Below are 20,981 nucleotides of genomic sequence, written 5' to 3'. Positions count from 1 at the left end.
TGTGTCTACGCGATGGGCGATCTTACCTCTTGATGATATAGGGCCAGCCTACAGGGATTGCCTGTTCCTTCTCTTAGTGATACGGACAATGGCAAAGACTGTACCCTCAGAGACTGTTATTTTTTTTCTCATTTTATTATTATTTTTGTGTGTGCATGTTTATACAGCTTTGCTTGCCCACGCAAGTACATGTGGAAAGATGAGGTTTAGATGTCTTTTCCCATTGCCTCTCCACCTTAGTTTTTGAGATATGGTCCTTTTTACGAATCTGATGTCTGCCATTTTAGCTAAACTATATTGCCAGCAAGTCTTCACCTTTTAGTATGGGTTCCATATGCATGCCACTACACCTGACTTTAATATGGGTCATGGGGGTCCTAAAATGAGGTCGTGTACTTGTGCAGCAAACACTTCCCTCATTGAGCCGTCTCCCCAGGCAGTTCCACCTCCTTAAATATAAGCAAAGCATCCCTAGTCACCACTCCTATATCTCAAGCAATATTCTAAGTAGGGTTGGGGAATATTACTTCCAGGTGTGTGACTTTTGTTTATGCTGCCTTAGTTTAACTCTGTGAAGTTGTGCTACTGTGCCTGTCTAAAACATCTGCTCGTCCTAATGAAGAGCTGAATGGCCAATAGCAGGACAGGAGCAAGGATAGATGGGGCTGGCAAGAAGAGAGGATAGACGGAAGGAGAGACAAGGAGAAAGAGGAGCAAGAGACCAAGGAAAAAGTACGGATGTCAGGGGCCAGCTACCAGCTACCAGCTACACAGCGAGCCATGAAGACGATATACAGAAGTTTCTAAGGGTATACCCAAGTTAGGAAACATAAAAGCTCAGAGGGAAAAGGTGCATGGGTTGACTTAAGAAAAGTTGGCTGGCTAGTAACAAGTCAAGCTAAGGCATTTAAAACTAAGAATAAGCCCCCATCTGTGATTTACATGGAAACAGGATGGCGAGCTCCCCCCGCCTCAAAAGCCAAAAGAGTAAAAGATCACATAATATATTACTTCAGTATACACTGGTTAAAGTGTGGAGTGGACCAAATCAGCCATTGTAGAGGTCTGGAAGTGATTTAAAGGGATGAAGCAGCATAGTTTACTTAGTTGTTTGCACAGTGCACAGAGGTTACAGTTTTTAGTTAGAAACTGTGGAACTAGGTTTAAATGCAACATGGTGTCTCTGCAGAGCCTGATCTTTGTAGTCTATACATACTACCTTACACTGCAGTTTGTAGACAAGAATAACCTTGCAAATTTTCAGTATTTCCCCAAGGTCCCTGTTTACAAGTTCAGCAGTTGACACAGGTTTTCTCTGTCCCTTCAGTACCTCCTCTGCAGTGACTTTCTTCCTTCTGAATTCTCATCCCATGGCATACCCCTAAACCCCTGTTGTTGTGACCAGACATATGGGTATTTTCAGAGTTGCCATTTTTCTCCACTTTTGTGCCAATCACAGCTGTGAGGAAGAGTGGTCTCTAGGACCCAATGTCACACTTGACTGACAACTGGGCTTTGAAGCATATTTCTGAAAGCTTCTCCCAACAGCTCAAACTGAAGCTCTCAGCAGCTAAAGTTGGCTTGGCACAAAGGGCAGGGCCCTAGAATGGATTACTGGCTTAGAATCAGAAATACCAGGCCACAAAACATTCCTGAGAAAGAACCCTACAGTCAGCTCCACATTCAAGGCTGTAGAGATGAGTGAGGAAAGGATCGTTCAGAGAATGACAAGAAGTCTGTCTAGTCTTTAGATGATAGAGCCTCAACTAGAAAAGTCTGGACTCTTTTTTGTGTCATTGTCTGACTTGGGCTGTGACAAAGTACTTCTTTGTTAATCAGTGACATCTGATTTTTCCCATGTTGGCCCAGAACACCCAGGAGAACATGAAACTGTCAGCAGAAAGCGTAATTTCATATCATGGCTCTTGTACTTGAGTCCTTTCTGTGCTTGTGTCCTGATTTGTTCTTAGCAGAGAGCGATAGTCATCAGCCTTGCTACTTTCCTACTGTTGTTGTCCTCCTACTTCATGCATGACGAGGGGGAGGAAGAAGATAGGGTAACAGTATGGTGGGAGTTTAATTGTTGAGCTACATTAGAGGAAGTAAAACTAGAGATTCATGTCCATGTCAGACAGAAGTCTCTGAAGGCTTGTTGGTTGCAGTTCCTAGGAGTTGCCTAAGTAACTACAAAACTACCCAGACAATTTCACAAAGAGATTCCAATTTAGCAGATGACACCTTGGGAAAACATTATATGTAGGTACCCCTGAGTTAAGATTATTGCTTTTAAAAACTTCAAAAAAACAACTTTAGAGCAAAACAAGAAGTCATTATTGTTTTTACTATGAATTTTGTTGGAATTTGTTTCTCCACATAAAATGAAAATCATTGACTTTTAACAAAACATTGAATTATTCTCCATTCTCCAGGATTTAAATAAACAAAATACTTTAGGAACAGTTTCAGTGTAAGAATAAAGGTGCCACATTTTCCATAAAAAAAAAAAATTGCCATACAATGTTAGGAAATCACTAAACCTTTAGTATTTCATATAAAAACAAGTAAAAAGGACCAAGTAATCATTCTGTTTTTTCGATTATAAGCAAGTATTAAGAAAGCAACCAAACTTGAGTATGTAACTTTGTGCTGTGAGTTGCAGCAAGAATCCTAGATCAAAGTCTACTGTACTATAAAAAGTTATATGGGTATTTGCCAACTTCTTTTACGAACAGATGGAAAACATGAAATGGTTTTCACTTCACGTCAAAATTACCACACTTTTCTAATAAAAATGTTATGCTTGATTTTATAGTCAACCAGTTAAGCTGCTTTTCCACAGAAAACCGAATAAAACTTTCCTGTTATTCTGGTTATCTTTCTTCTTGATGCGTCTTTAAATGACAGAATATTGGGGGAATGAAGCCAGGCTGGAGAGGAAAGTAAGGAAGAGAAAAACTCTAAAGTAGCAGGAACAACAAACAAACAAAAACCAACTGAAAAGGCACACCTCTTGAACACACCATCCGCATTCTGGACCCAGCTGGAGGCACCTGGCACAGGAGACCACGTTTGAAGAGCCACATCTATTGTGTTCTGAAATTCAAGTTGGAAAAGTGAAATAAGGTCATCTTTTGTTCAAAACAGATGGCATCAGATAATTTATGGTTTCTATAGGAAGATTTAACCTGTTCATTGCCGTTAACAGGTACCTGAATAGCTAGCATTTAATTTTCTAAAATCAGGAGAAAGGGGGGTAGAAATGTGACCGTGGTCACATCTGGGGCTTTAGCTTTATTGTAGGTTGTGCTACACTGCCAGGAGCCCATTAAAGTTTTAGGCTACTGAAGTCATAGTTCAAAATCTCTGAACCAAGCAGGTGCTTTTCCTTCTGATGGTCTTCCTGTAAAAATTAGCATATCACCATGTGAAGCCATGCTGAGTCACAGTGAGGGAAATTTCTGAGAAGTAATCTTGCTGGGCCTTTAAAGTTGTTCCAGTGGACAAACTGATTTCATTGTGATTGATTATTTTGTGTAATACAGTTCTAGACACCGTGGCATGATTCAGTACGTTAGACACAGAGTGGTTAAAATTAGTGAGTCCCTTTAGAAGGTCTGATTACGCTGATATGGATTATGTTGTGTAATACAGTTCTATATACCGTGGCATGACCAGTAGACACACAGTGGTTAAAGTGAGAGAGTCCCTTTAGCTGATTCAATGTGATTTTTTAAACTGGATCATGTGAAGATCATTGATTACTGTGTTGGGCCCTATCTGAATACACAGCTGTGCCTTCCTTTCTGCATGTACTCAGTTCTTAAGGATAACAATGTTCATTATTGTAAACATAGGCACATAAACTCTAATATAATAAAGAATGAGACCGTATCATTATTTTTCTTGTGCTTAGCCTTTATTCTGCGATGGCCTCCAGGCACTGAAAATCACGTACCTCCTGCCTTACTCATAGGCACACAGGGAAAGGGGTGGGCATGAAGGCTACAAGTCACTTATATTCCAGGGTGGAGAGAATATGCAAATTGTGTAACAAACACAGGAGAGTCCACCAAATTGTTATAATGTGGTAAACATCTCTCTACTTTAGAGCACTGGAAAGCAGCAAGTGTGGGTCTCTTTAATCATTGCTCCATAGAAGCTGTGTTCTCTGGTACTCTCTTTATCTTAGTTCACTTCTTTAAATCTGTATTTCTCTCCTTAAAAGTGCATTCAGCATTAAAATGTGTATACCAATGGACATAATCACTCATGCACATAAGAGTTTACAGGAAAACTCTGTTACATGGCCCATCAAATTTTCACTGCAGTTTTTCTTTTCTCTTTCAAGTTTCCTAAACGTTCTGGAATCCAGGATGAAACAATTCTGACTTGAGTGTGTCATTGCACAGGTGTTGGAGTGGGCAGAGCGAGGGTGGCAACTGCAGTAGAGAGGCACTAACTATAGCGGAGTCTCAGGCTGATGTGTACCCCCCCTCATACACACTTCCCTAACACTGTCTTTCATGGTCTATTATTTACTCTCTGTGGTTCCTCCTACCCTTCATCTTTGGCTTTAGAGCAGTGTGTGTGTGTGTGTGTGTGTGTGTGTGAGAGAGAGAGAGAGAGAGAGAGATATTCCAAGAATTCTTTACTGATCTTCCCAGATTTAGTCTAGAATTCCAAAAACTAAAAATAACTTATGTTTTGGGCTCCCTTCACTACAAGCCAGCCAGCTTGGCCATCTAAATATGGAGACTCCCTGTTCCAAGTCATCCATCTGGCTTAGTCTGCAAAATGCAGAGGGAAAAAAAACCTGCTTACTCTTAAAATATTCAGAAGGCAGAGTGACCTTTTCAGTTTTATTTCCAGAAAGAAAACCAAACTGGGTCTAGAAATCAGGCATCCTGGCAAACTCCTGTGGTCTGAGTGTATGCATTCATCTCCAATGCAGTGCTCAAGGTGGGGCCTTGAGGGCATGACTATGACTGAGCTTCCTCCCTGTGGGTGGGAAAATAGCCCTTATAAAAGAGATTTCTCTTTGTTGCTTCCTTTTGCCTTTTCCATCTCTGTCATGTGAAGGTAGTGGACTCTCACTGGGCATAAAATGTCTGCACCTTTATGGTAGATTTGCCAGTCCCCAGAGCTAAGGGAAACAAACTTCTTATAAATTATTTAATATCAGATATACTGTTATATCAATAAGAAATAAGTAAGATACAGACCTGACTTGACCTTTACCAGTGCTGGCTTTAACCTTACTGGAACATGGAGGGACATCTATTTCAGATTAGACATGAAGGGACCTCGGATTCAACAGGTAGAACTTGGTATTTCCAGTCAAGATTGCAGAACCCTGGGAGGACAGAAGCAGAGCCTAGGGCTCTGATTCTTTTCTCTAACGGTTGTCCAATCTGAACCTAAGTTTCCCCAGGTTAAAGCTTATAATAGGCTCTTACTTCCACAGCATGTAGGAAGCAGAGCAAATTTAAAAGCAATTTTTTTTATTTCCTTTTTTGTCTTGCCTGGAACTGTATAGCCCAAACTGGCCTTAAAGTAGCAGCCATCTTCCAGCCCATGTACTAGATTATCTAAATGAGTGGCCATGAAAAGCTGCAAGGTTTTCTTAGCATTCTCTTATTAAAACAAAAATTTCCAGGGCCAACCTCTATTCTCCAACTTCAAAAACCTAAAGATGTAGTAAAGATGGATGGGGACCTTGGTCTTGTCAATGCATCACAGATTCCAGGGCTGGCATTGCTCAGACTCTCCATAACTACAGACAATGATAGAGCCCAGAAATGGATTTAGAGGAGATAGGACTGATGGTTCTGCAGACCTGGGAGATGGTGAGGAACTCAACTCCAACTGTTTGTCAAACTTTATTTCTGGATAGTGTCATGGTTACACTTCACAGATATGCTTTGACAGATTGAATTTTAAGAGAGTATTCTTTGTTGAAAATTATACAAGTTAGAAAAATGCCTAACATTTCAATAACATGTTAATTATGGCAGTTCTTGTCACTGAATGGACAATTAGTGTAAGAACTTTTAACATAACATAAATTCTCTCTCTATCTGACACACACACATTTTTGTGAGAGGAGAAACCCTTACAAGGCACACACATCATTGCACAAGTGCTGTTTGTAGATTCTGGCATCTGTCATCAGCCTCTCCATCTGCTTGGCTCACTGATTTTCTTATTCCTAATGCAAGAATGAGGTGGTTTCCTAGCAACCCAGGGCCCTGCCCTGACACCTCATTAGAGTGAGGGCTTGAGTAGTTCCTTCACCATCAGTGATTGCACTGTCTACCTGCTCAGTCTTTTGTCTACTGCTGTTGCATTACACACACTACTCTTTATATTCTAGGCTTGCATTCTTAGGGAAGATAATTTGTGTTGATCATAACAAGTACTCTTAGCTGGGCCATGGTGGCATATGCCTTTAATGCCAGCCCTCGGGAGGCAGAGGCAGGCAGATCTCTGTGAGTTCGAGGCCAGCCTGGTCTACAAGAGCTAGTTCCAGAACAGGCTCCAAAGCTACAGAGAAACCCTGTCTAAATAAATAAATAAATAAATAAATAAATAAATAAATAAACTAAAAAGAAAAAAAAAGGGAAAGAAAAAATATTTCCAGGCAGCTTCTACTTACTAACATGTGCCTAAAGCCTCTGTGACTTCATTTCCCCCCTCTAATGAGTACCTAACCCATAGACACCTGTTTCTACAATGATACTGTAGGGAAAAGCATGCAAATATAGTATGCACATAATAGGGCACCTGTGATACTGTTATACTAATTGACATTACTAATCATATGGAGATATCCATAGTGACATGTGTACACATACACTTTTATATGTAGGTGCATTTATGTGTTTAGTTCTAGATTACCAAATAGGATGATGGTGTGTGTTTAAATCTGTAGTAAATGTACCTTGCTGTCTATCCTTAACACGAAAGTCTCGAGTTAAAAGACAAAAATTCAAACTGTAGCTAATATAGAAATATAAGTAGATGAAAAGTCAATGCACTCAGCTTAGTTGTTTGAAGTGATTATGAAGAACAAGGAAGTTAAAAATCTTTAACATGTACTAATCCAGTACTGTGAGCAAAAGCCAGGCACAACTGGGGACCAAATTACAGAAGCTTTCTGAGAACATAGTCATTCCATTCATGTTTTTACTGTGGTCCAAGTAAGATGATGTCTGTGACTCTCCATAGATAGAATAATAAGGATCTATCAGTTACAGAGGACAGACCAGAAAATTACACGTTCATGACACTCGGCTCAGGCCTCTCTGTTTAGATGCTGTCACTTACTAATTATTTTGTGACTATTTAGTCAGTAGAAGTTAGGAAACTCAAACAGATGACAAGAACACCAAACAAGATAGAATAAGCACACCACACCACACACCCTTCCCAACCAACGAAGACAAAAATGTTTTGGTATTTAGACTTAAAGCTTTACCCAAATCAAATGATCAGGCTTAGTGAAGCTCAGAACAAGACTTCCAGTGTTCCTTTCTTGCTGTGAGAACTGTGAAACAATATTTTGATGTGATTTACATGATATCTGTTGTTATTAGATGGCTTATAAAATAGGATCTACAGGCACTATATGCAGACCCTGATAGTTAGGAACATTTGATTCTCCTAGATATAAAGATTTGTAAGAAAGTAGATTTTCCCCCTTTCCTTCTTTTATTTATTAAACAAATCAAACTATGCTTGAATAATTGCATTAAACTATTTCCTTAATTAAAAGTAAAGTAGACATTGTAGTTTGATAACAGTCAAACCAGATACATACATACATACATACATACACACACACACACATATATATATACATGTACTGATAGTTCATTCATTAGAATCAAAAGCTACTAGTCCCTAACAGATATAGTAAATAGTATCAGCTAGCAGATTCCTCGTGTCATCCTCAGCCACACTATTTAATTTCTTTCAAACTTGTGGTAAATAAGCATTCAACTCAAAGCAACAAAGATGAGTATGTTTTTAGGGAAACCCTTTAGAGTGTTGTCTAAAGAATTCATCTGCTTCTTTGGCTGGTGTGTGCATATGGGGTGTGTGTGTGTGTGTGTGTGTGTGTGTGTGTGTGTGTGTGTAGAAAATCACATACCACCATACATTTACTGAGAATGCAAGTTGCATACATGTTTGCCTTCTTGGTTTGCTTCTGGAGGTTGGGAACTGTGGAGGGGTTTTAGAAGAGGAGAAAGTGGTATGAGAATATTTAATTCTTAGTAGTAGTTGAAGAGAAGAAATATGGCAATTCCTAGCAAATGATTTTGTTTTATAGAAAGAAAGTCAGGGAAGGCACAGTAGTAGATCTCAGAGCACAAATGGCATCACAATCTTGTCCCACATTGAAGCAAGACCTAACTTTAAACTCAGATTAGAGAGGCAGAGATTGTAGGCAGGCCAGTGTAGGGTACAGTAGGGTTGCAATGGCTTGACCATGACACTGAAACATGGCTCCTTGGAAGGAGAGCTATTCTTCGGAGAAGAGGGCAGCTACTGAACCTTAAACAACAGGACTCAAAGAGAAGCCTGATGAAGGAAGTCTAGGTGGAGTGCCACCAGCGTCCACAGTGATCTACCCCAGTTCCTGATAAACCATTTGTGCCACCAGCGTCCACAGTGATCTACCCCAGTTCCTGATAAACCGTTTGTGCCACCAGCGTCCACAGTGATCTACCCCAGTTCCTGATAAACCGTTTGAGTCCTGAGGCAAGCGACCTGCTTCTTCCTATTTAATTACTATCCCCAGGATTTTTAGAGAATTTTGAGAGGAACTGGAATTTCCCAGCCTCTCTTGCAATCATGGTGACTGAATGAATCGTTCTGATGACAGAGAATTATCCCAAAGTTGCTTAATGGTTCTTTCGTGAAAGATTTTCAAGAAGTTTTCTGTCCCTTGCCCGTCCTGTTTGTTTCTTTCTGTCACATTGATATGATGTCTTAAGTGTCCACCAACATCTTCAGACCAGAAGAGGCAACTTGTCTTAGATTAGGAGTGAAAGGGCCCATGCGTTTGTGTCTGTCTGTCTGTATGTGACACCCGGAGCTGCATCTGAGGATGAGAATAGATAAACCTAATTCATTGCTTTTAGGAGCCCTCCCACTACTATACTAACACAGCTAGTTTAGCTAACAAATTTTTATCTGAAAGTTTAAAAAAAAATAGTAAGGGAAAGAGAAAAAACCTCAAGTACAAGTTTTTGTTTGTTTTCCATTAACGTATTTGTTTATTTTGTGTAGTATGCAGTGGAAGAGGGCCTGTGGGTCAAGAGGAGGAGATGTGGCATGAACCACATGGTTACCATTGATGTCTGAACGTTCTAGCATTTCAACATTGCAGACCACACTTTTCCAGCACCTTTTCATTTCGTTTCTAATGATCCTCAGTATTAATGCCTTTCCCTCGGGGAAATCTTGTGCGGGTGGGCTATTAGTAGAGGATAAAAGTGTATATAACAGTTGCCTCCTTCAACAAAATAATTAATTCTTTGGGTGAAAAACAAATCCCTGACACCATGGGAACCAGGAAATTCACTGTGTAATTCCGCCTAATTACACCAAGAACAGGAACGATTTACTGACACTATAGGAGCCAGCCATGATAAGCTAAATAGAAACAGACCACCCAAAGGAAGTCCTTTACTTCCAACTATTATCACCTGCCAGTGTAGGACTCTGCCATCCTGAGTCTCAGCAGTTTACCCTGAAGCAATACCTGGTTGCAGGAAGAACCACAAACTGAGATTACCCGAGTACCACTCAAGAACAAACCATTCATTCAAAGGAAAAGTCTAACGTTCCAACCATTATAGATAGCACACAATCACCAGGACACCCCTAGACAAACGTCAGCCAATCAGGGGTTCTGAACCTTACAAATCCCTCACCCCCATATTTACTACTATAGAAACCCAACTCTAACTGAGCTCTGGGCTCTCTGATTATTCTGATACATTGGACATGTGGAAAGACCGAATTTGCAAACTTGTATAGAATAAACGCTCTTGCTTTTACTTTTACATACGGGACTTGGTCTCCTCATTGGTTTTTGGGAGATTTCGTGGATCTGAACATAACAGACACAAGGATGAAATGCCTATGATTCTGATGCAGAGACTGAGGCCTTTAAGGGTTCAGTTAATCAATACAAAACTATCAGAATTGTTTGGTATCATGGGAAAAGAGTATGAAGTCATGACCTTCCCTTTCAGGGTTCTGGGAACAGGTCCTATAGTAAGACTAAGAAACCTTAGTGCAAATGCTTCCCGCAAGCCCTTTCCCCAAGGTCAGGAATTTAGTTAAGCAAGGGTCTCCAGTTATTCCCTCCTGAGAAACTTTAGGCCCTGCAATTAACTTTTGACTGTTGCCTATTGTCAAGGTCACTACTAGACTCCTCAACCCTGAAACCACACCCCAGTTTGCACCACATTGAAAAGATTTTCCCCCATATTTTGTTTGCTTTCCCTTGGAGAAGATGACTAAACCCTTTAAACATATTTTGTTTCTTTTTAAAGACTAATTAATTTATTATATTAGTATTTTGTGTTCGCATGTGTTCTGTGTGTACGTGGCTGCACATGTCATGGTGAGCATTGGAGGTGTGAGGACAACTCCATGGAGTTGGTTCTCTCCTACTATGGTTTTTCCGTGCTTTCCAGTGACCAGACTCGGGCTGTGGCAAGTGCTCTGACCCTCTGAGCTCTCTTGCATGCCTAAAATGTCTTTTCTTTATATCCCTAGTATAGGAGTCTAGTACCTGGGTCACACTCAGTAAATGAGTAATGAAGAAACAGAATTCTATGTTAAGCTTAATTTGGAAATTTAATTCCTAGAGTTTATAATAGCTCTTGAATGTTTACATTTTAAAATATCCCTCATTTTCCCAAATGTATTTATTTTAAAAGGCAGCAAAACTGTGTTTGCTTCTAGGTCCACATTTGGATAAAGCCCAAATCTCCAAATTCATGAAAACAAACATATCTTAGTGATATTATTTATTTTGAAAATACAACTTTTATTTTGAAAGTCATTTAAAATATAATTTATTTTGAAAATTAAATTTGTTTCCAAAGAACTCTGACTCTATGATGAGATGATTCAACTAAAATTGCACTTTTTAACTTCCTCTCATCAGATGAAAACTCCACTAAATCCATTTGTGTTCTTTGATCACTATTCCTTTTCTACATTGGACTAATCCCTCAGAAATTATTTAGGAGTGTTCGAGTGGAGCTTTGGGGCGTATGTTACCTTATGTTTCAGTGACAAGACTCAGCATCCTCGTTATTTAGAAAATATTTCAAGTGATGATATTAGACAAGCAAAGTGACGAAGGCCATTTCACCTCTGGGCAGGTTCCCAAATGTTGCAGTGACATTGTGCATTCTCGTCATTGATCCTGCTCTCTCTGGGGCAGTGCAGAGTGAGGCAGTTGCATTGGGCTAGGATGGCATAAGTCTGAATGCCAGTTTACAAGAAGAGCTAATACATAGCTACAAGTAACCTTCATTTGTGTTGAAATTGATGGTCACAAAAGGCCTGTTCAGAGGGGAGGATCACATAGCAGAAATTTTCATTATAATTTATTTTAATACATAATAATCAGTTTGAAAGACTCTAACTGGTACACCCATTGGGTGACTGTAATTTATGCTCTATCTTCAGTCACTTTTTACATTGAACAAGGCATTGGTATAATTAATTACAATTATAGTTATGTCATTGGTATAATCTGGAACTTCCCAGGGAGGCTGAAGGTCAAGATCAGTCTTTATTAGCAGTTTTCAACACATATTTCTGATGGCTGACACATGACTCAGTAACAAAATTATAGGTATTAAGTAGCAATAAAAATAATTTTATGGTTGGGGGGTCACCACAGCATGAGGAACTGTATTAAAGGTTGTAGCATTAGGATGATTGAAAACCACTGGTCTTAAATGCTGTTTTAGTGGTGAGTACTCTGAAGTAACAATAACAAAACAATTAGATGGTAGTTGGAAGATGTGTGAATATCTATTTCCCCACCCAGCTGTCAATGATAAAGGACCTTTCCTAAATCACTTATAAAGAGGTAGTAGGGGACCAGTCCCAGGAGCAGTGGCAATGGGTCACCCGAGATTTCAGTGGGTCCCCTGGCGTGTAGCCTGAGGCCTAGGGGAGGGGAGGGAGACAGATATGCCATGCAGAGAGAGAGTTTGGGTATAGAGTTTATTTACTGGGTTACGGAAGGGAAAGGAAAAGGGAAAGGGGAGAAGGGGAAAGCAGGGGAAAAGGCAGGGAGAAGAGAGAGAGGTAGCAGCTGCCTCTCCTGAAAAAAGGCGGACAGAGAAGGGGAGAGGGAGGGAGAGAGGTCTGGAGAGGAGGAGGAAGATGGACTTGCCTTAGTGGAAGTGGTGGGGGGAGAGGTTGGGAGTGGGCAGAGCTTGTCTCTTAAAAGAACAGGGTATCCAGGTAACAGACCAGGCCAGCAGATTACAACATGCCCCTCCTTTCATGGGTTGGTCTGGAGCAGGGATTGAAGGCCAGGTAAAATGCAGAAATCAGATTAAAAGTAGATTATGTTTAGGTCACATTCCATGTACACCTTGATATATATCTTTTGATGTGTGAAGCAGATGAGCACACAAAACAAATATTTGTTTGCTTAATGATTGCTATTCCTGTTTATCCGTAGACCATGAAATTTCTTGAGTAGGCCAAGTTGTCACTCAACAAACAGCAAGAGTAGCTCAGAAAGGATCCGATTTTTTTGTTCCTCTGACAAGTCAGTTTGTCTTCGGACACTCACCTGGTAGGAAAGTGAGATGAACTCAGGAGAGGTGGGGTCAAAGCCACTCATCTCCTTTCCACCAAAACTCCCGAACTTCCAAAGCCATCAACAGCTCAGGACTCAAGGAAGGTTCCAGAGGCCCCTCTGAGGTAAATTCTAGTTAAGGCTGTATTTGTCTGACTTGGAAAGGCATGTGCTTTGTGTCTTGTTTTCACTGGAACCTTTCCATACATTCCAGCTATCCTGTTTATGAGGCACACTCCCTTTCTAGAAAAGCCAGATATGCACCAACTTTCCACCCTACAAGTTTTGAACTTAACATGTTGGATCAAATGAGTCCAGGGGTTCTTCCTATTTTCCTTTTCAATTCTCAGCACGTAGGAATTTCCATTCTCCTACTTAAAAATAAAACAAAACAAACAACAACCAAAATGCCAAACATACTGTTTTTCATGCCAGAAAAAATGACTTGGTTAAAGAGGCAAAAGAAAAATGCCCTGTGGTGAGGGATGACTTGTCTGCATGGAGCTTTGACTGGAGTCTATTGCAGGTGCACACATGACTGAAACCACAAGGCAACACCTAAATGGTAAGGAATTCAGTTTCCTTTCTGTAAACCTTTGTGTTTGTCTGCCTCTGTGTATGATGACTCCTACCTGCATGGTTGTTTAAAGATCTCTTGTTCACCACAGCTAATACTGAGGCTAAATGCTAGTGAACTCTGGGCATTTCCCTGCCTCTGCCTCCCATCTCACCACCAGCACAGCGAGATAATGGACACGCATTCCCACATGTGACTTTATGTGAATTCTTAGGATCTGAGCTCAGGTCCTCATGCTAATGTAGTCATGCCTCCCTTTCTCATCTAGGAATTTAGTTTTAGGTAAAATTAACAAGCACATGATTAAAAGCCAAAGTGGATGAAGCCCAGTTAGAAATTGGCTTTCTTCATACTGCATTTCATAGTTCTGGATACTGCCACTTGAAATCTCAAATCTATATTTGTCATCAGATGCAATTATGGGAACTTAAACATTAATGACTCATCCCGCAATTACCCCATGTTGGGCCCTGTACTGAGTCTCATTGCTAGCATAAAAATCCTTTGAGGGCAGCACTATTGTCCCTCTGTTTTGGATGGTAAACTCAAGTCTAGAGAAACTAAGTGCCTACCCAAAGTCATCTAGCTAGTCTGCCTGGGGACAGGCATTGTGGACAGTGGTGAGTACAGAGCACTTCTGGTGAAGACTGTCCCACATGTAGCTGAGAACAACAGAAAGACAATTTACCTGATGTAGCACTGAAAGCTAGCACTGAAAGCTCCTGGGTATTAAAGTTATTAATGTTAGTCCTTAAGTGGTGACTGAGTAACCCCGTGAACCCAAGTCATGACTTAAGTACAAGCAATCTATCCCCACTTCTCCTGTCACCGGCCCTAAGGTTGGTTCTCTTTATTCCACTCTAAATGTAAGGACGTTACATTCCACAGCAGTGTTTAGTATTCACAATGTCAAAGAACCCCCTAAATGTTTCAGCCTTTTGCAAGATTCATTTTCTTTCTATGCCCAAGGTAACTTTGAGGTTTAGCTTGAAAGTTTTGGCCTGAGCCTCCTGCAGAGGCAGGAATCAGGTCTGCTGGCCAGTGCTCAGTGCAGGGGAGGGTAGGATCCTCTTTTCAACTGTTTCCCCGGCCTCTTGCCCGAAGAGTCTCTGAGCAGCTTACTAATTAGGCTGTTCACAGTGGCCTTTCACTTGCTAACTTCCAGTTCTACCCTGGTAGCCAAATCTGGACCAGGGAAGAGACCAGGGTTGGTCTTCTGCCGCCATTCCTCCTCTGACCGCAGCTGTTACTGCACTCCGCTGTGGTTATGCTTGTCGGCAGATGAGGTTTGCTATTTCCCACGTCACAGGCTATGAGTTAATAGGACACAAGCGATGAAGACCGTGCATCTAGCTACACAGGTCTCTCAGCATATGGGGCTGTTAAAGACACAGTTTATAACAAGCAAGATTTATTTGAAAGTCAACAAAATCCTCATGTTTTAGCTACAACACCTGCACATAATGTTGGATGAGCATTCACATTGAGTTTCCTGTTTTAATATTCCTGGAAGGCAGCAGCAGCCCTGGCAGATAGTGGGAGGGCTCTGCATGTCGGCACAGCACTGCCTGCACAGGGCTGTCAGAATCTGTGCTCTCTATCAATAAAATTTACAGTTAACATTGTAAATTAGAATAATATTTGTGAAGAGAACAACCAGTGCAGAGTAAAAAGTATTTTTTCTCCTAGCAGTATACAGAAAAACATGAAATTACATGATATAGCTTTTAAAAAGTAAGCTAATGGCACTTTATAAACATTTTTGGCTTCATCTTCCTTGGTGACCAACTCAGGTGTTTTTTAAGCCTATACGGCATTTGGTTAATTTGTATACCTTCTTCAGTTCAGATTAAGAGGTAAATTATTCTAATGCCCTTCATATCAATTGAGATTGGTGAAAAAATATAGTTTTAATGCTGAAGAGACACGATGACCAAGGAACTTTTCATAGCATTTAACTTGGAACTTGTTTACAGTTTTAAAGGGTTAATCTATGGTCAGCCTGGTGTGAGATTTTGAAGCCCGAAAGCCCACCCTGAGTGATACACCTATTCCAAAAGTCCATGATCCCATAGACTCATGTGTTTGAATGCTTGACACATAAGGGTTGGTAATATTAGGAGCTGTGGACTTGTTAGAGTAAGTGTTTCACCGTGGAGATCTCCTGCGCTCAAGCTATGCCCAGTGACACAGCTCATCTCCTTTTTCCTATGGATGAAGATGCAGCAATCTCAAATCCTTCTCCAGTATCATGTCTGCCTGCAGACCACCATGAAGACAGTGGACTAACCCTCTGAAACTGATCCAGTCCCAGTTAAATGTTTTCCTCTCTCTTCACAGCAATAGAAACCCTAAGATACATTCCATTAAAGTAACCTTTCCTAAACAGTTCCTTCCTAAACAGTTCCACTAACTGGGGACCAAGAATTTAAATATGTGAGCTTATAAGAACAATTCTCATTCAGATCACTACATCAGCACCTCAAGCTGTTAACAAATAGGCAGGACATTGATAACAGTCTAGAAGTTCGTTATTAATTAATATTGTTACTACTCCTAGTATACTAATGCAGTTTGAACTCAATGTTAATAATATATTTTATATTCTGTTCTCTATATTAAATTCTTTTCTACACTCAACACTAATGATAGTTCCAGATGTATTTGTGTCTTTTCTAAAGTTCATTTTATTTACAGGGCCATACAACAGGAAATCCTGAGTTACAATCAGATGAAGTAGACATGTAGACATATATTCTTCTATAATAACTAAATTGCCTTAAACTTTTAAAAATCAGTATTTATCCAATTTCATTGGCCACAATTTAAAATATATGCATATTATGATGGAGTTGGTATATTCAGACAAGTTAATATTAATGCTAAGTTATGAGCTGCTGTAATTCTTTGCTTTGAAATTCTTTGAAATTTTTGCTCTGTATTTTTTACATGTCTCCTAATAATCAAGTTACTTTCCCTTCATTTTAATTCAGTTTTCCCAGAGTTCATCATTCCCTGGAAAAGTTTCCCAACAGAGTTTTAATATTATTCTTGCTCTCTCTATATTCTTGCAGGATTCTGTCCCAGCACCACCTCCCAACACTTCTCATCAATCCTTCCTAAGGACCAGTTCTGTCATAGCAGACTGCAGCAGGCCCCAGGTTCATCATTACATACATACAAGACTGCGCTAGGCCCCATTGCCATCATCATACAAGTACTAAACTGTGCCAGGTTCCACTGTCATCATTACAGAAATACATTCTAAATTTGACAGTATGTTCATCACTTTGCTCAAGTACTTACAGGCCTTGCCCTGCCACCATAGACAGAGCCATTAGAACTTCCCTGAAGATGCTGACTGTGATATGGTGGGAACCCTCTTAGGTTCTAACAACACTGCCCAGTAAACATGGAATGGTTCTTAGATTCAATATTGAAATTTCCTCTTGATGGATTTTTCCTGTGACTAATATGAAATGACCTTTGCTGTCTCTTTTGACTGATTTTAGCTTGAAGTCTATTTTGTTAGATATTAAGATAGCTACACCCGCTGGTTTCTTAGGTCCATTTGATTGGTATATTTTAAAACCAAAGAGAAGTTGAATAAAGGAAACATTCAAGACAAGCCAGAAGATGGAACAGAAAGCTGCCCGCTAAGCCAAGGATGCTAAAGCATGGAGTTGAAAGTGAACAGAACAGGCCAACACCAGCATGTGAGGAATCAAGCACCAGCTTGATTCTTAGTGTCTGGAGCTGCTTCATAGCTGCTGGTGATAGTTATGAGTTGTTAGGCAGTCCCTTCACAGTTCTTGCTCTTGTACCTTGCTCCTGCATCTGGTTTTTGTTCATGACTAGTTAATTTTCATTGGAGCTTTTTTTAAAACTTGCCATTTGTGATTCTTTCTTCTTAAACCTACACTTTTTTTTCTAAGTCTTCCCACCAAGATGTGACTGTATCTTAACCTTTATATGGGGGAGAACATGGGGGTGGCCTGCCTTCCCTGCCCCCACCTTTATATGGGGGAGAACATGGGGGTGGCCTGCCTTCCCTGCCCCCACCTTTATATGGGGGAGAACATGGGGGTGGCCTGCCTTCCCTGCCCCCACCTTTATATGGGGGAGAACATGGGGGTGGCCTGCCTTCCCTGCCCCCACCTTTATATGGTGGAGAACATGGGGTGGTCTGCCTTCCCTGCCCCCATCTTGTCTTTATTGTCTTCCTGTAGGACAAGCTCCCCCATACAAAATACCTCCTCTGCTCAGTGAATGGTTCATTCAAAGGCAAATAGCTATTTCCTAATTACATTTAACAACTGATATTCAGTGATGATGAATTGTCCTGTGCCTTCAACAACGAGCATTACTCTACTACCTTCTGACAACTTCTCTTTTTATGTCTGGCTATTTTCTCAGTAGGCTCCACACCTGGAGCCTCCATGAGCTAATAAAACTTTCAGATTCCCCTCCTCAAACATAGACACAAATGCTTTTCCTTAATTTCCAATTTCTTTCCTAAGCTTCTCTTCTGGATTTCCAACAATCTGCCGGACATCTAAGTAGATTCCTTGACACATCGTCAAAATCCACAAGTGTTCCTCTTCTCAGCCAAATGAGTTTCCGTTAATATCCTTATTTTCCTATTTATTTCAGTTTAAATCTTTAAACCCAGTTCCCAAGAGCCTACCATTCCCCAGGACTCTGCTCTAACTTCAGAGTTCTTAGCATTTAGCCTCCATCTCACCTTTCCCTCTGATCTCATCCTGCTTTAGGCTCTCTGCCATTTACTCTGTCATAACTTTCTTGTAGTCTTCTTGCCACTAAAAGTTATTAAACAAGGATGGGGGAGATGCTCAGTTGATTTTTTGATTGGCCACAAAGAAACCTGCAGATTCCCAGAACCCACATGAAAAGCCAGGCATGTATGTATGTGTGTGTGCATGTTTGCCTCTATATGCTACTTCTTTTTCTATTTCTGAGTTACAGAATCCTACTTTCTGGACGCTCTAAGGTTTGTTTATGCACTTTTGGCTAATTGTATTTGAGGGATCTCTATCTGAGGTGACTATAAAAGTGCTATTAACATTCATCTACAGCTCTATGTACACAGTTGTGTTCCTATGTCACTTATTTAAGGGCCTAGGAGTAGGGCCATAGGGCAGATGGTAAGCATAAATGTCACTATGTGAGATACAAACAATCCGCATTGCAAATGGCTGTGGCATTTTCCATTTTCAGCAGCAAATTATAAGTATCCCAGGTACTTGGCATCCTTAGTAGGGATTTACAGTGTCACAGTTTTAAGAGCCATTTTACAGTTTCTGGGCTGGCTCAGTCAGTCAGTAAAGTATTTGTCATGCAAAAATGACTACCTCAGTTCTTTGGGTTCTCAGCACCGTAGTAAAAGGCCAGGCACGCTCCAGTGCATCTGTGACCCCGCTGGAAGGAAGCAGAAACAGGAGGATCCCTAAGGCTTCCTGCACAGCACGTCTTGTCGGATCGGTAACTCCAGGGTCGGTGAGAGCTCCTGCCTCAAAAATTAAAGTGGTAACTAATTGAGGAAAATTCTCAGTGCTGACCTCTAACCTCAACAAACATGCATACGTATAGACATGTACATATGTGTAAAACGTCAACAGACTGTCTCTTCCAGCTTCACTTCTTGATACAGTGTGATCATATTACTATCTCATGAACAAAAAATTTCAAAAGTCAAAATAAACAACCCCTCTAATCTTATATAAATTCCTTCCTTCTAAGACGTATTTAACTTGGTAGAGTGAAATACCTTAGACTTAGTAAATTGTTAGCAGCGAAATTGATTGCAAACTGTTTTGGAAGATGCTGGGGCAATGAAGTACTAACAGGCTGTGTGGTCCCTTTCTGATAGTTACATATGGCTTCTTTCTTGAGGACCACAATGCTTTTATAACCTAGTTAGTCATCTTCCCAAGGTCTTGCCTTTTAACACTGACACATCCAAGATTTGATTGAAATATTTATATTTTGGAAGCACCCAAGTATTGATACTATACAATAAATTTTTTTAAATTTAAATTTAAATTCTATTGCTAATTCTATAGCCTCTTCTCTCACTTCTCCCCTTAGGTCCTAGGTCAGTATTTCTCCCACCTACGTGGCTAAGCCTGTGCCCTTCCATCTGTACAATCCAGCCAGTCCTTCAGCTTCCAATTTAGACCCATGTTACTTATCTCGTGTCTCTGTCACCAAAGTACCCTCTGTCTTCTTTTCAGGCATAGGTAACCCCTTCACTAATGAATGTTTCCATAATTGTATTATAATTCGTACACTATGCAGGGCTGTTTTTCTGCATATTATCTGCTACTTGTGTTTTTTATTCAGATATTTACATATTATGTCTGGGTCTATAATTTATATATTACACTAGCAAACACACTCCAGGAAGGAGTTGCTCTTAGTCCAATTGGAAAAACTTCCTTTGATACTTTCACTAGCAAAGCCTGTCAAACAATCGGCTCAGTCACCTCCTGCTGACAAAAGACTCTAGGCCGAGAATGCACTCAAGAGTATTCTAGGCTCACAAAGAAGCCCATCTACCACCAGGCAGGAGAGGAGGTAGAGTAAGCCTCACATACTCAAGTGAGAACAGACTTCCTTGGTCCTCTTCCTTTTCTTCTACAGCAATCAAATGCAAGCAAGCCCTGAACCCCCATCCCCTTTCCCCACAGTACCCACAGAATCAAGTACAGGGTGATTTACCTTGAGTTCCTCAAGGGTAATCTCACTTTTCCTTGATTAAACCAATCACTGTAAGATGATGCTCAAACTGTCAAGTTTCCCTCCATCCACCCCTCACTCTGTGGGATCTGTCCTCACTTCATCTTCCTCCTCCCAGCATTCACATCCCTGCTGGCTCCCATTCAGTCCTTGTGTATTACAGAAGAGTTGCTTGTATCTCAGTCTCTTCCAGTGCTCACTGAGTGCTTCTCCAAGGGCTGTGCTTCCACTTCTGACTTATGAGGGGTAATGATTTCCTCTCCTAGACCTCATGGATAACCTGGAGATGAACAGCGAGCCTTCCTCATTGTCATTTTCAGAGTTCTCCCTAAGGGCCTCACTCTCTTTGACCCTAATAACCAGAGGTCTTTCAGTAGTGAATGCCATTTACTGACTCCAGGTTGAATTTCCATCTCATCTCTAGAAAGCTGTGACTGCTTGATTACAACCAATGGATCAGGCTGTCAGACATACCTTCCATTTAATATGCAATGGCCATCTCTGCAAAGCCAGCATACTCAGGCTGCCTGTTCTTTTCACCACTTATTTCAGGCACTGCCCTAATTTTGCCACTCTCTCCTATGGTCATAGTATCAGAGCATGTCATTAGTAGACATGACATCGTGATGCCACATATTTTCTCTGAGCACAGCCTCCCTTCTTTTAATCCTTAGTCTTTCTGTTCTGGATGGTGACAATGAGCGACCTGTTCTTGAATGCTATACTGAGTTATTACCTATCTCTCCCACTGCCTGCTATGTCCTCTGTTCCCCGTCCTTCAGCAAATCAGTTTTC

The 20,981-nt window shown here is 40.7% G+C and overlaps 1 protein-coding gene across 4 annotated transcripts in view; it reads right to left on the bottom strand.

The window, feature by feature from the left end:
- Itgb8 (integrin subunit beta 8) overlaps nt 1-20,981 on the bottom strand; it is a 92,820-nt gene that overhangs the window by 53,364 nt on the left and 18,475 nt on the right. For 3 of the 4 annotated variants that reach the window (XM_085698060.2, XM_085698057.2, XM_048437583.3), the window contains exon 2: nt 3,008-3,093. In XM_085698060.2, coding sequence (XP_085554186.1) covers nt 3,008-3,083 — 76 coding nt within the window. In that variant the 5' untranslated portion in view covers nt 3,084-3,093. Of the gene's footprint in view, nt 1-3,007; nt 3,094-18,799; nt 18,955-20,981 lie in introns of all 4 variants that reach the window. The other variant, XM_085698058.2, reaches the window with a different exon arrangement.

The sequence above is a fragment of the Myodes glareolus genome, chromosome 11, assembly GCF_982192425.1.
Source record: "Myodes glareolus chromosome 11, mMyoGla1.1, whole genome shotgun sequence".
Classification (NCBI taxonomy): domain Eukaryota; kingdom Metazoa; phylum Chordata; class Mammalia; order Rodentia; family Cricetidae; genus Myodes; species Myodes glareolus.
Note: the sequence above shows the minus strand (reverse complement) of the source record. Positions and strands in the feature narration are given on the sequence as shown.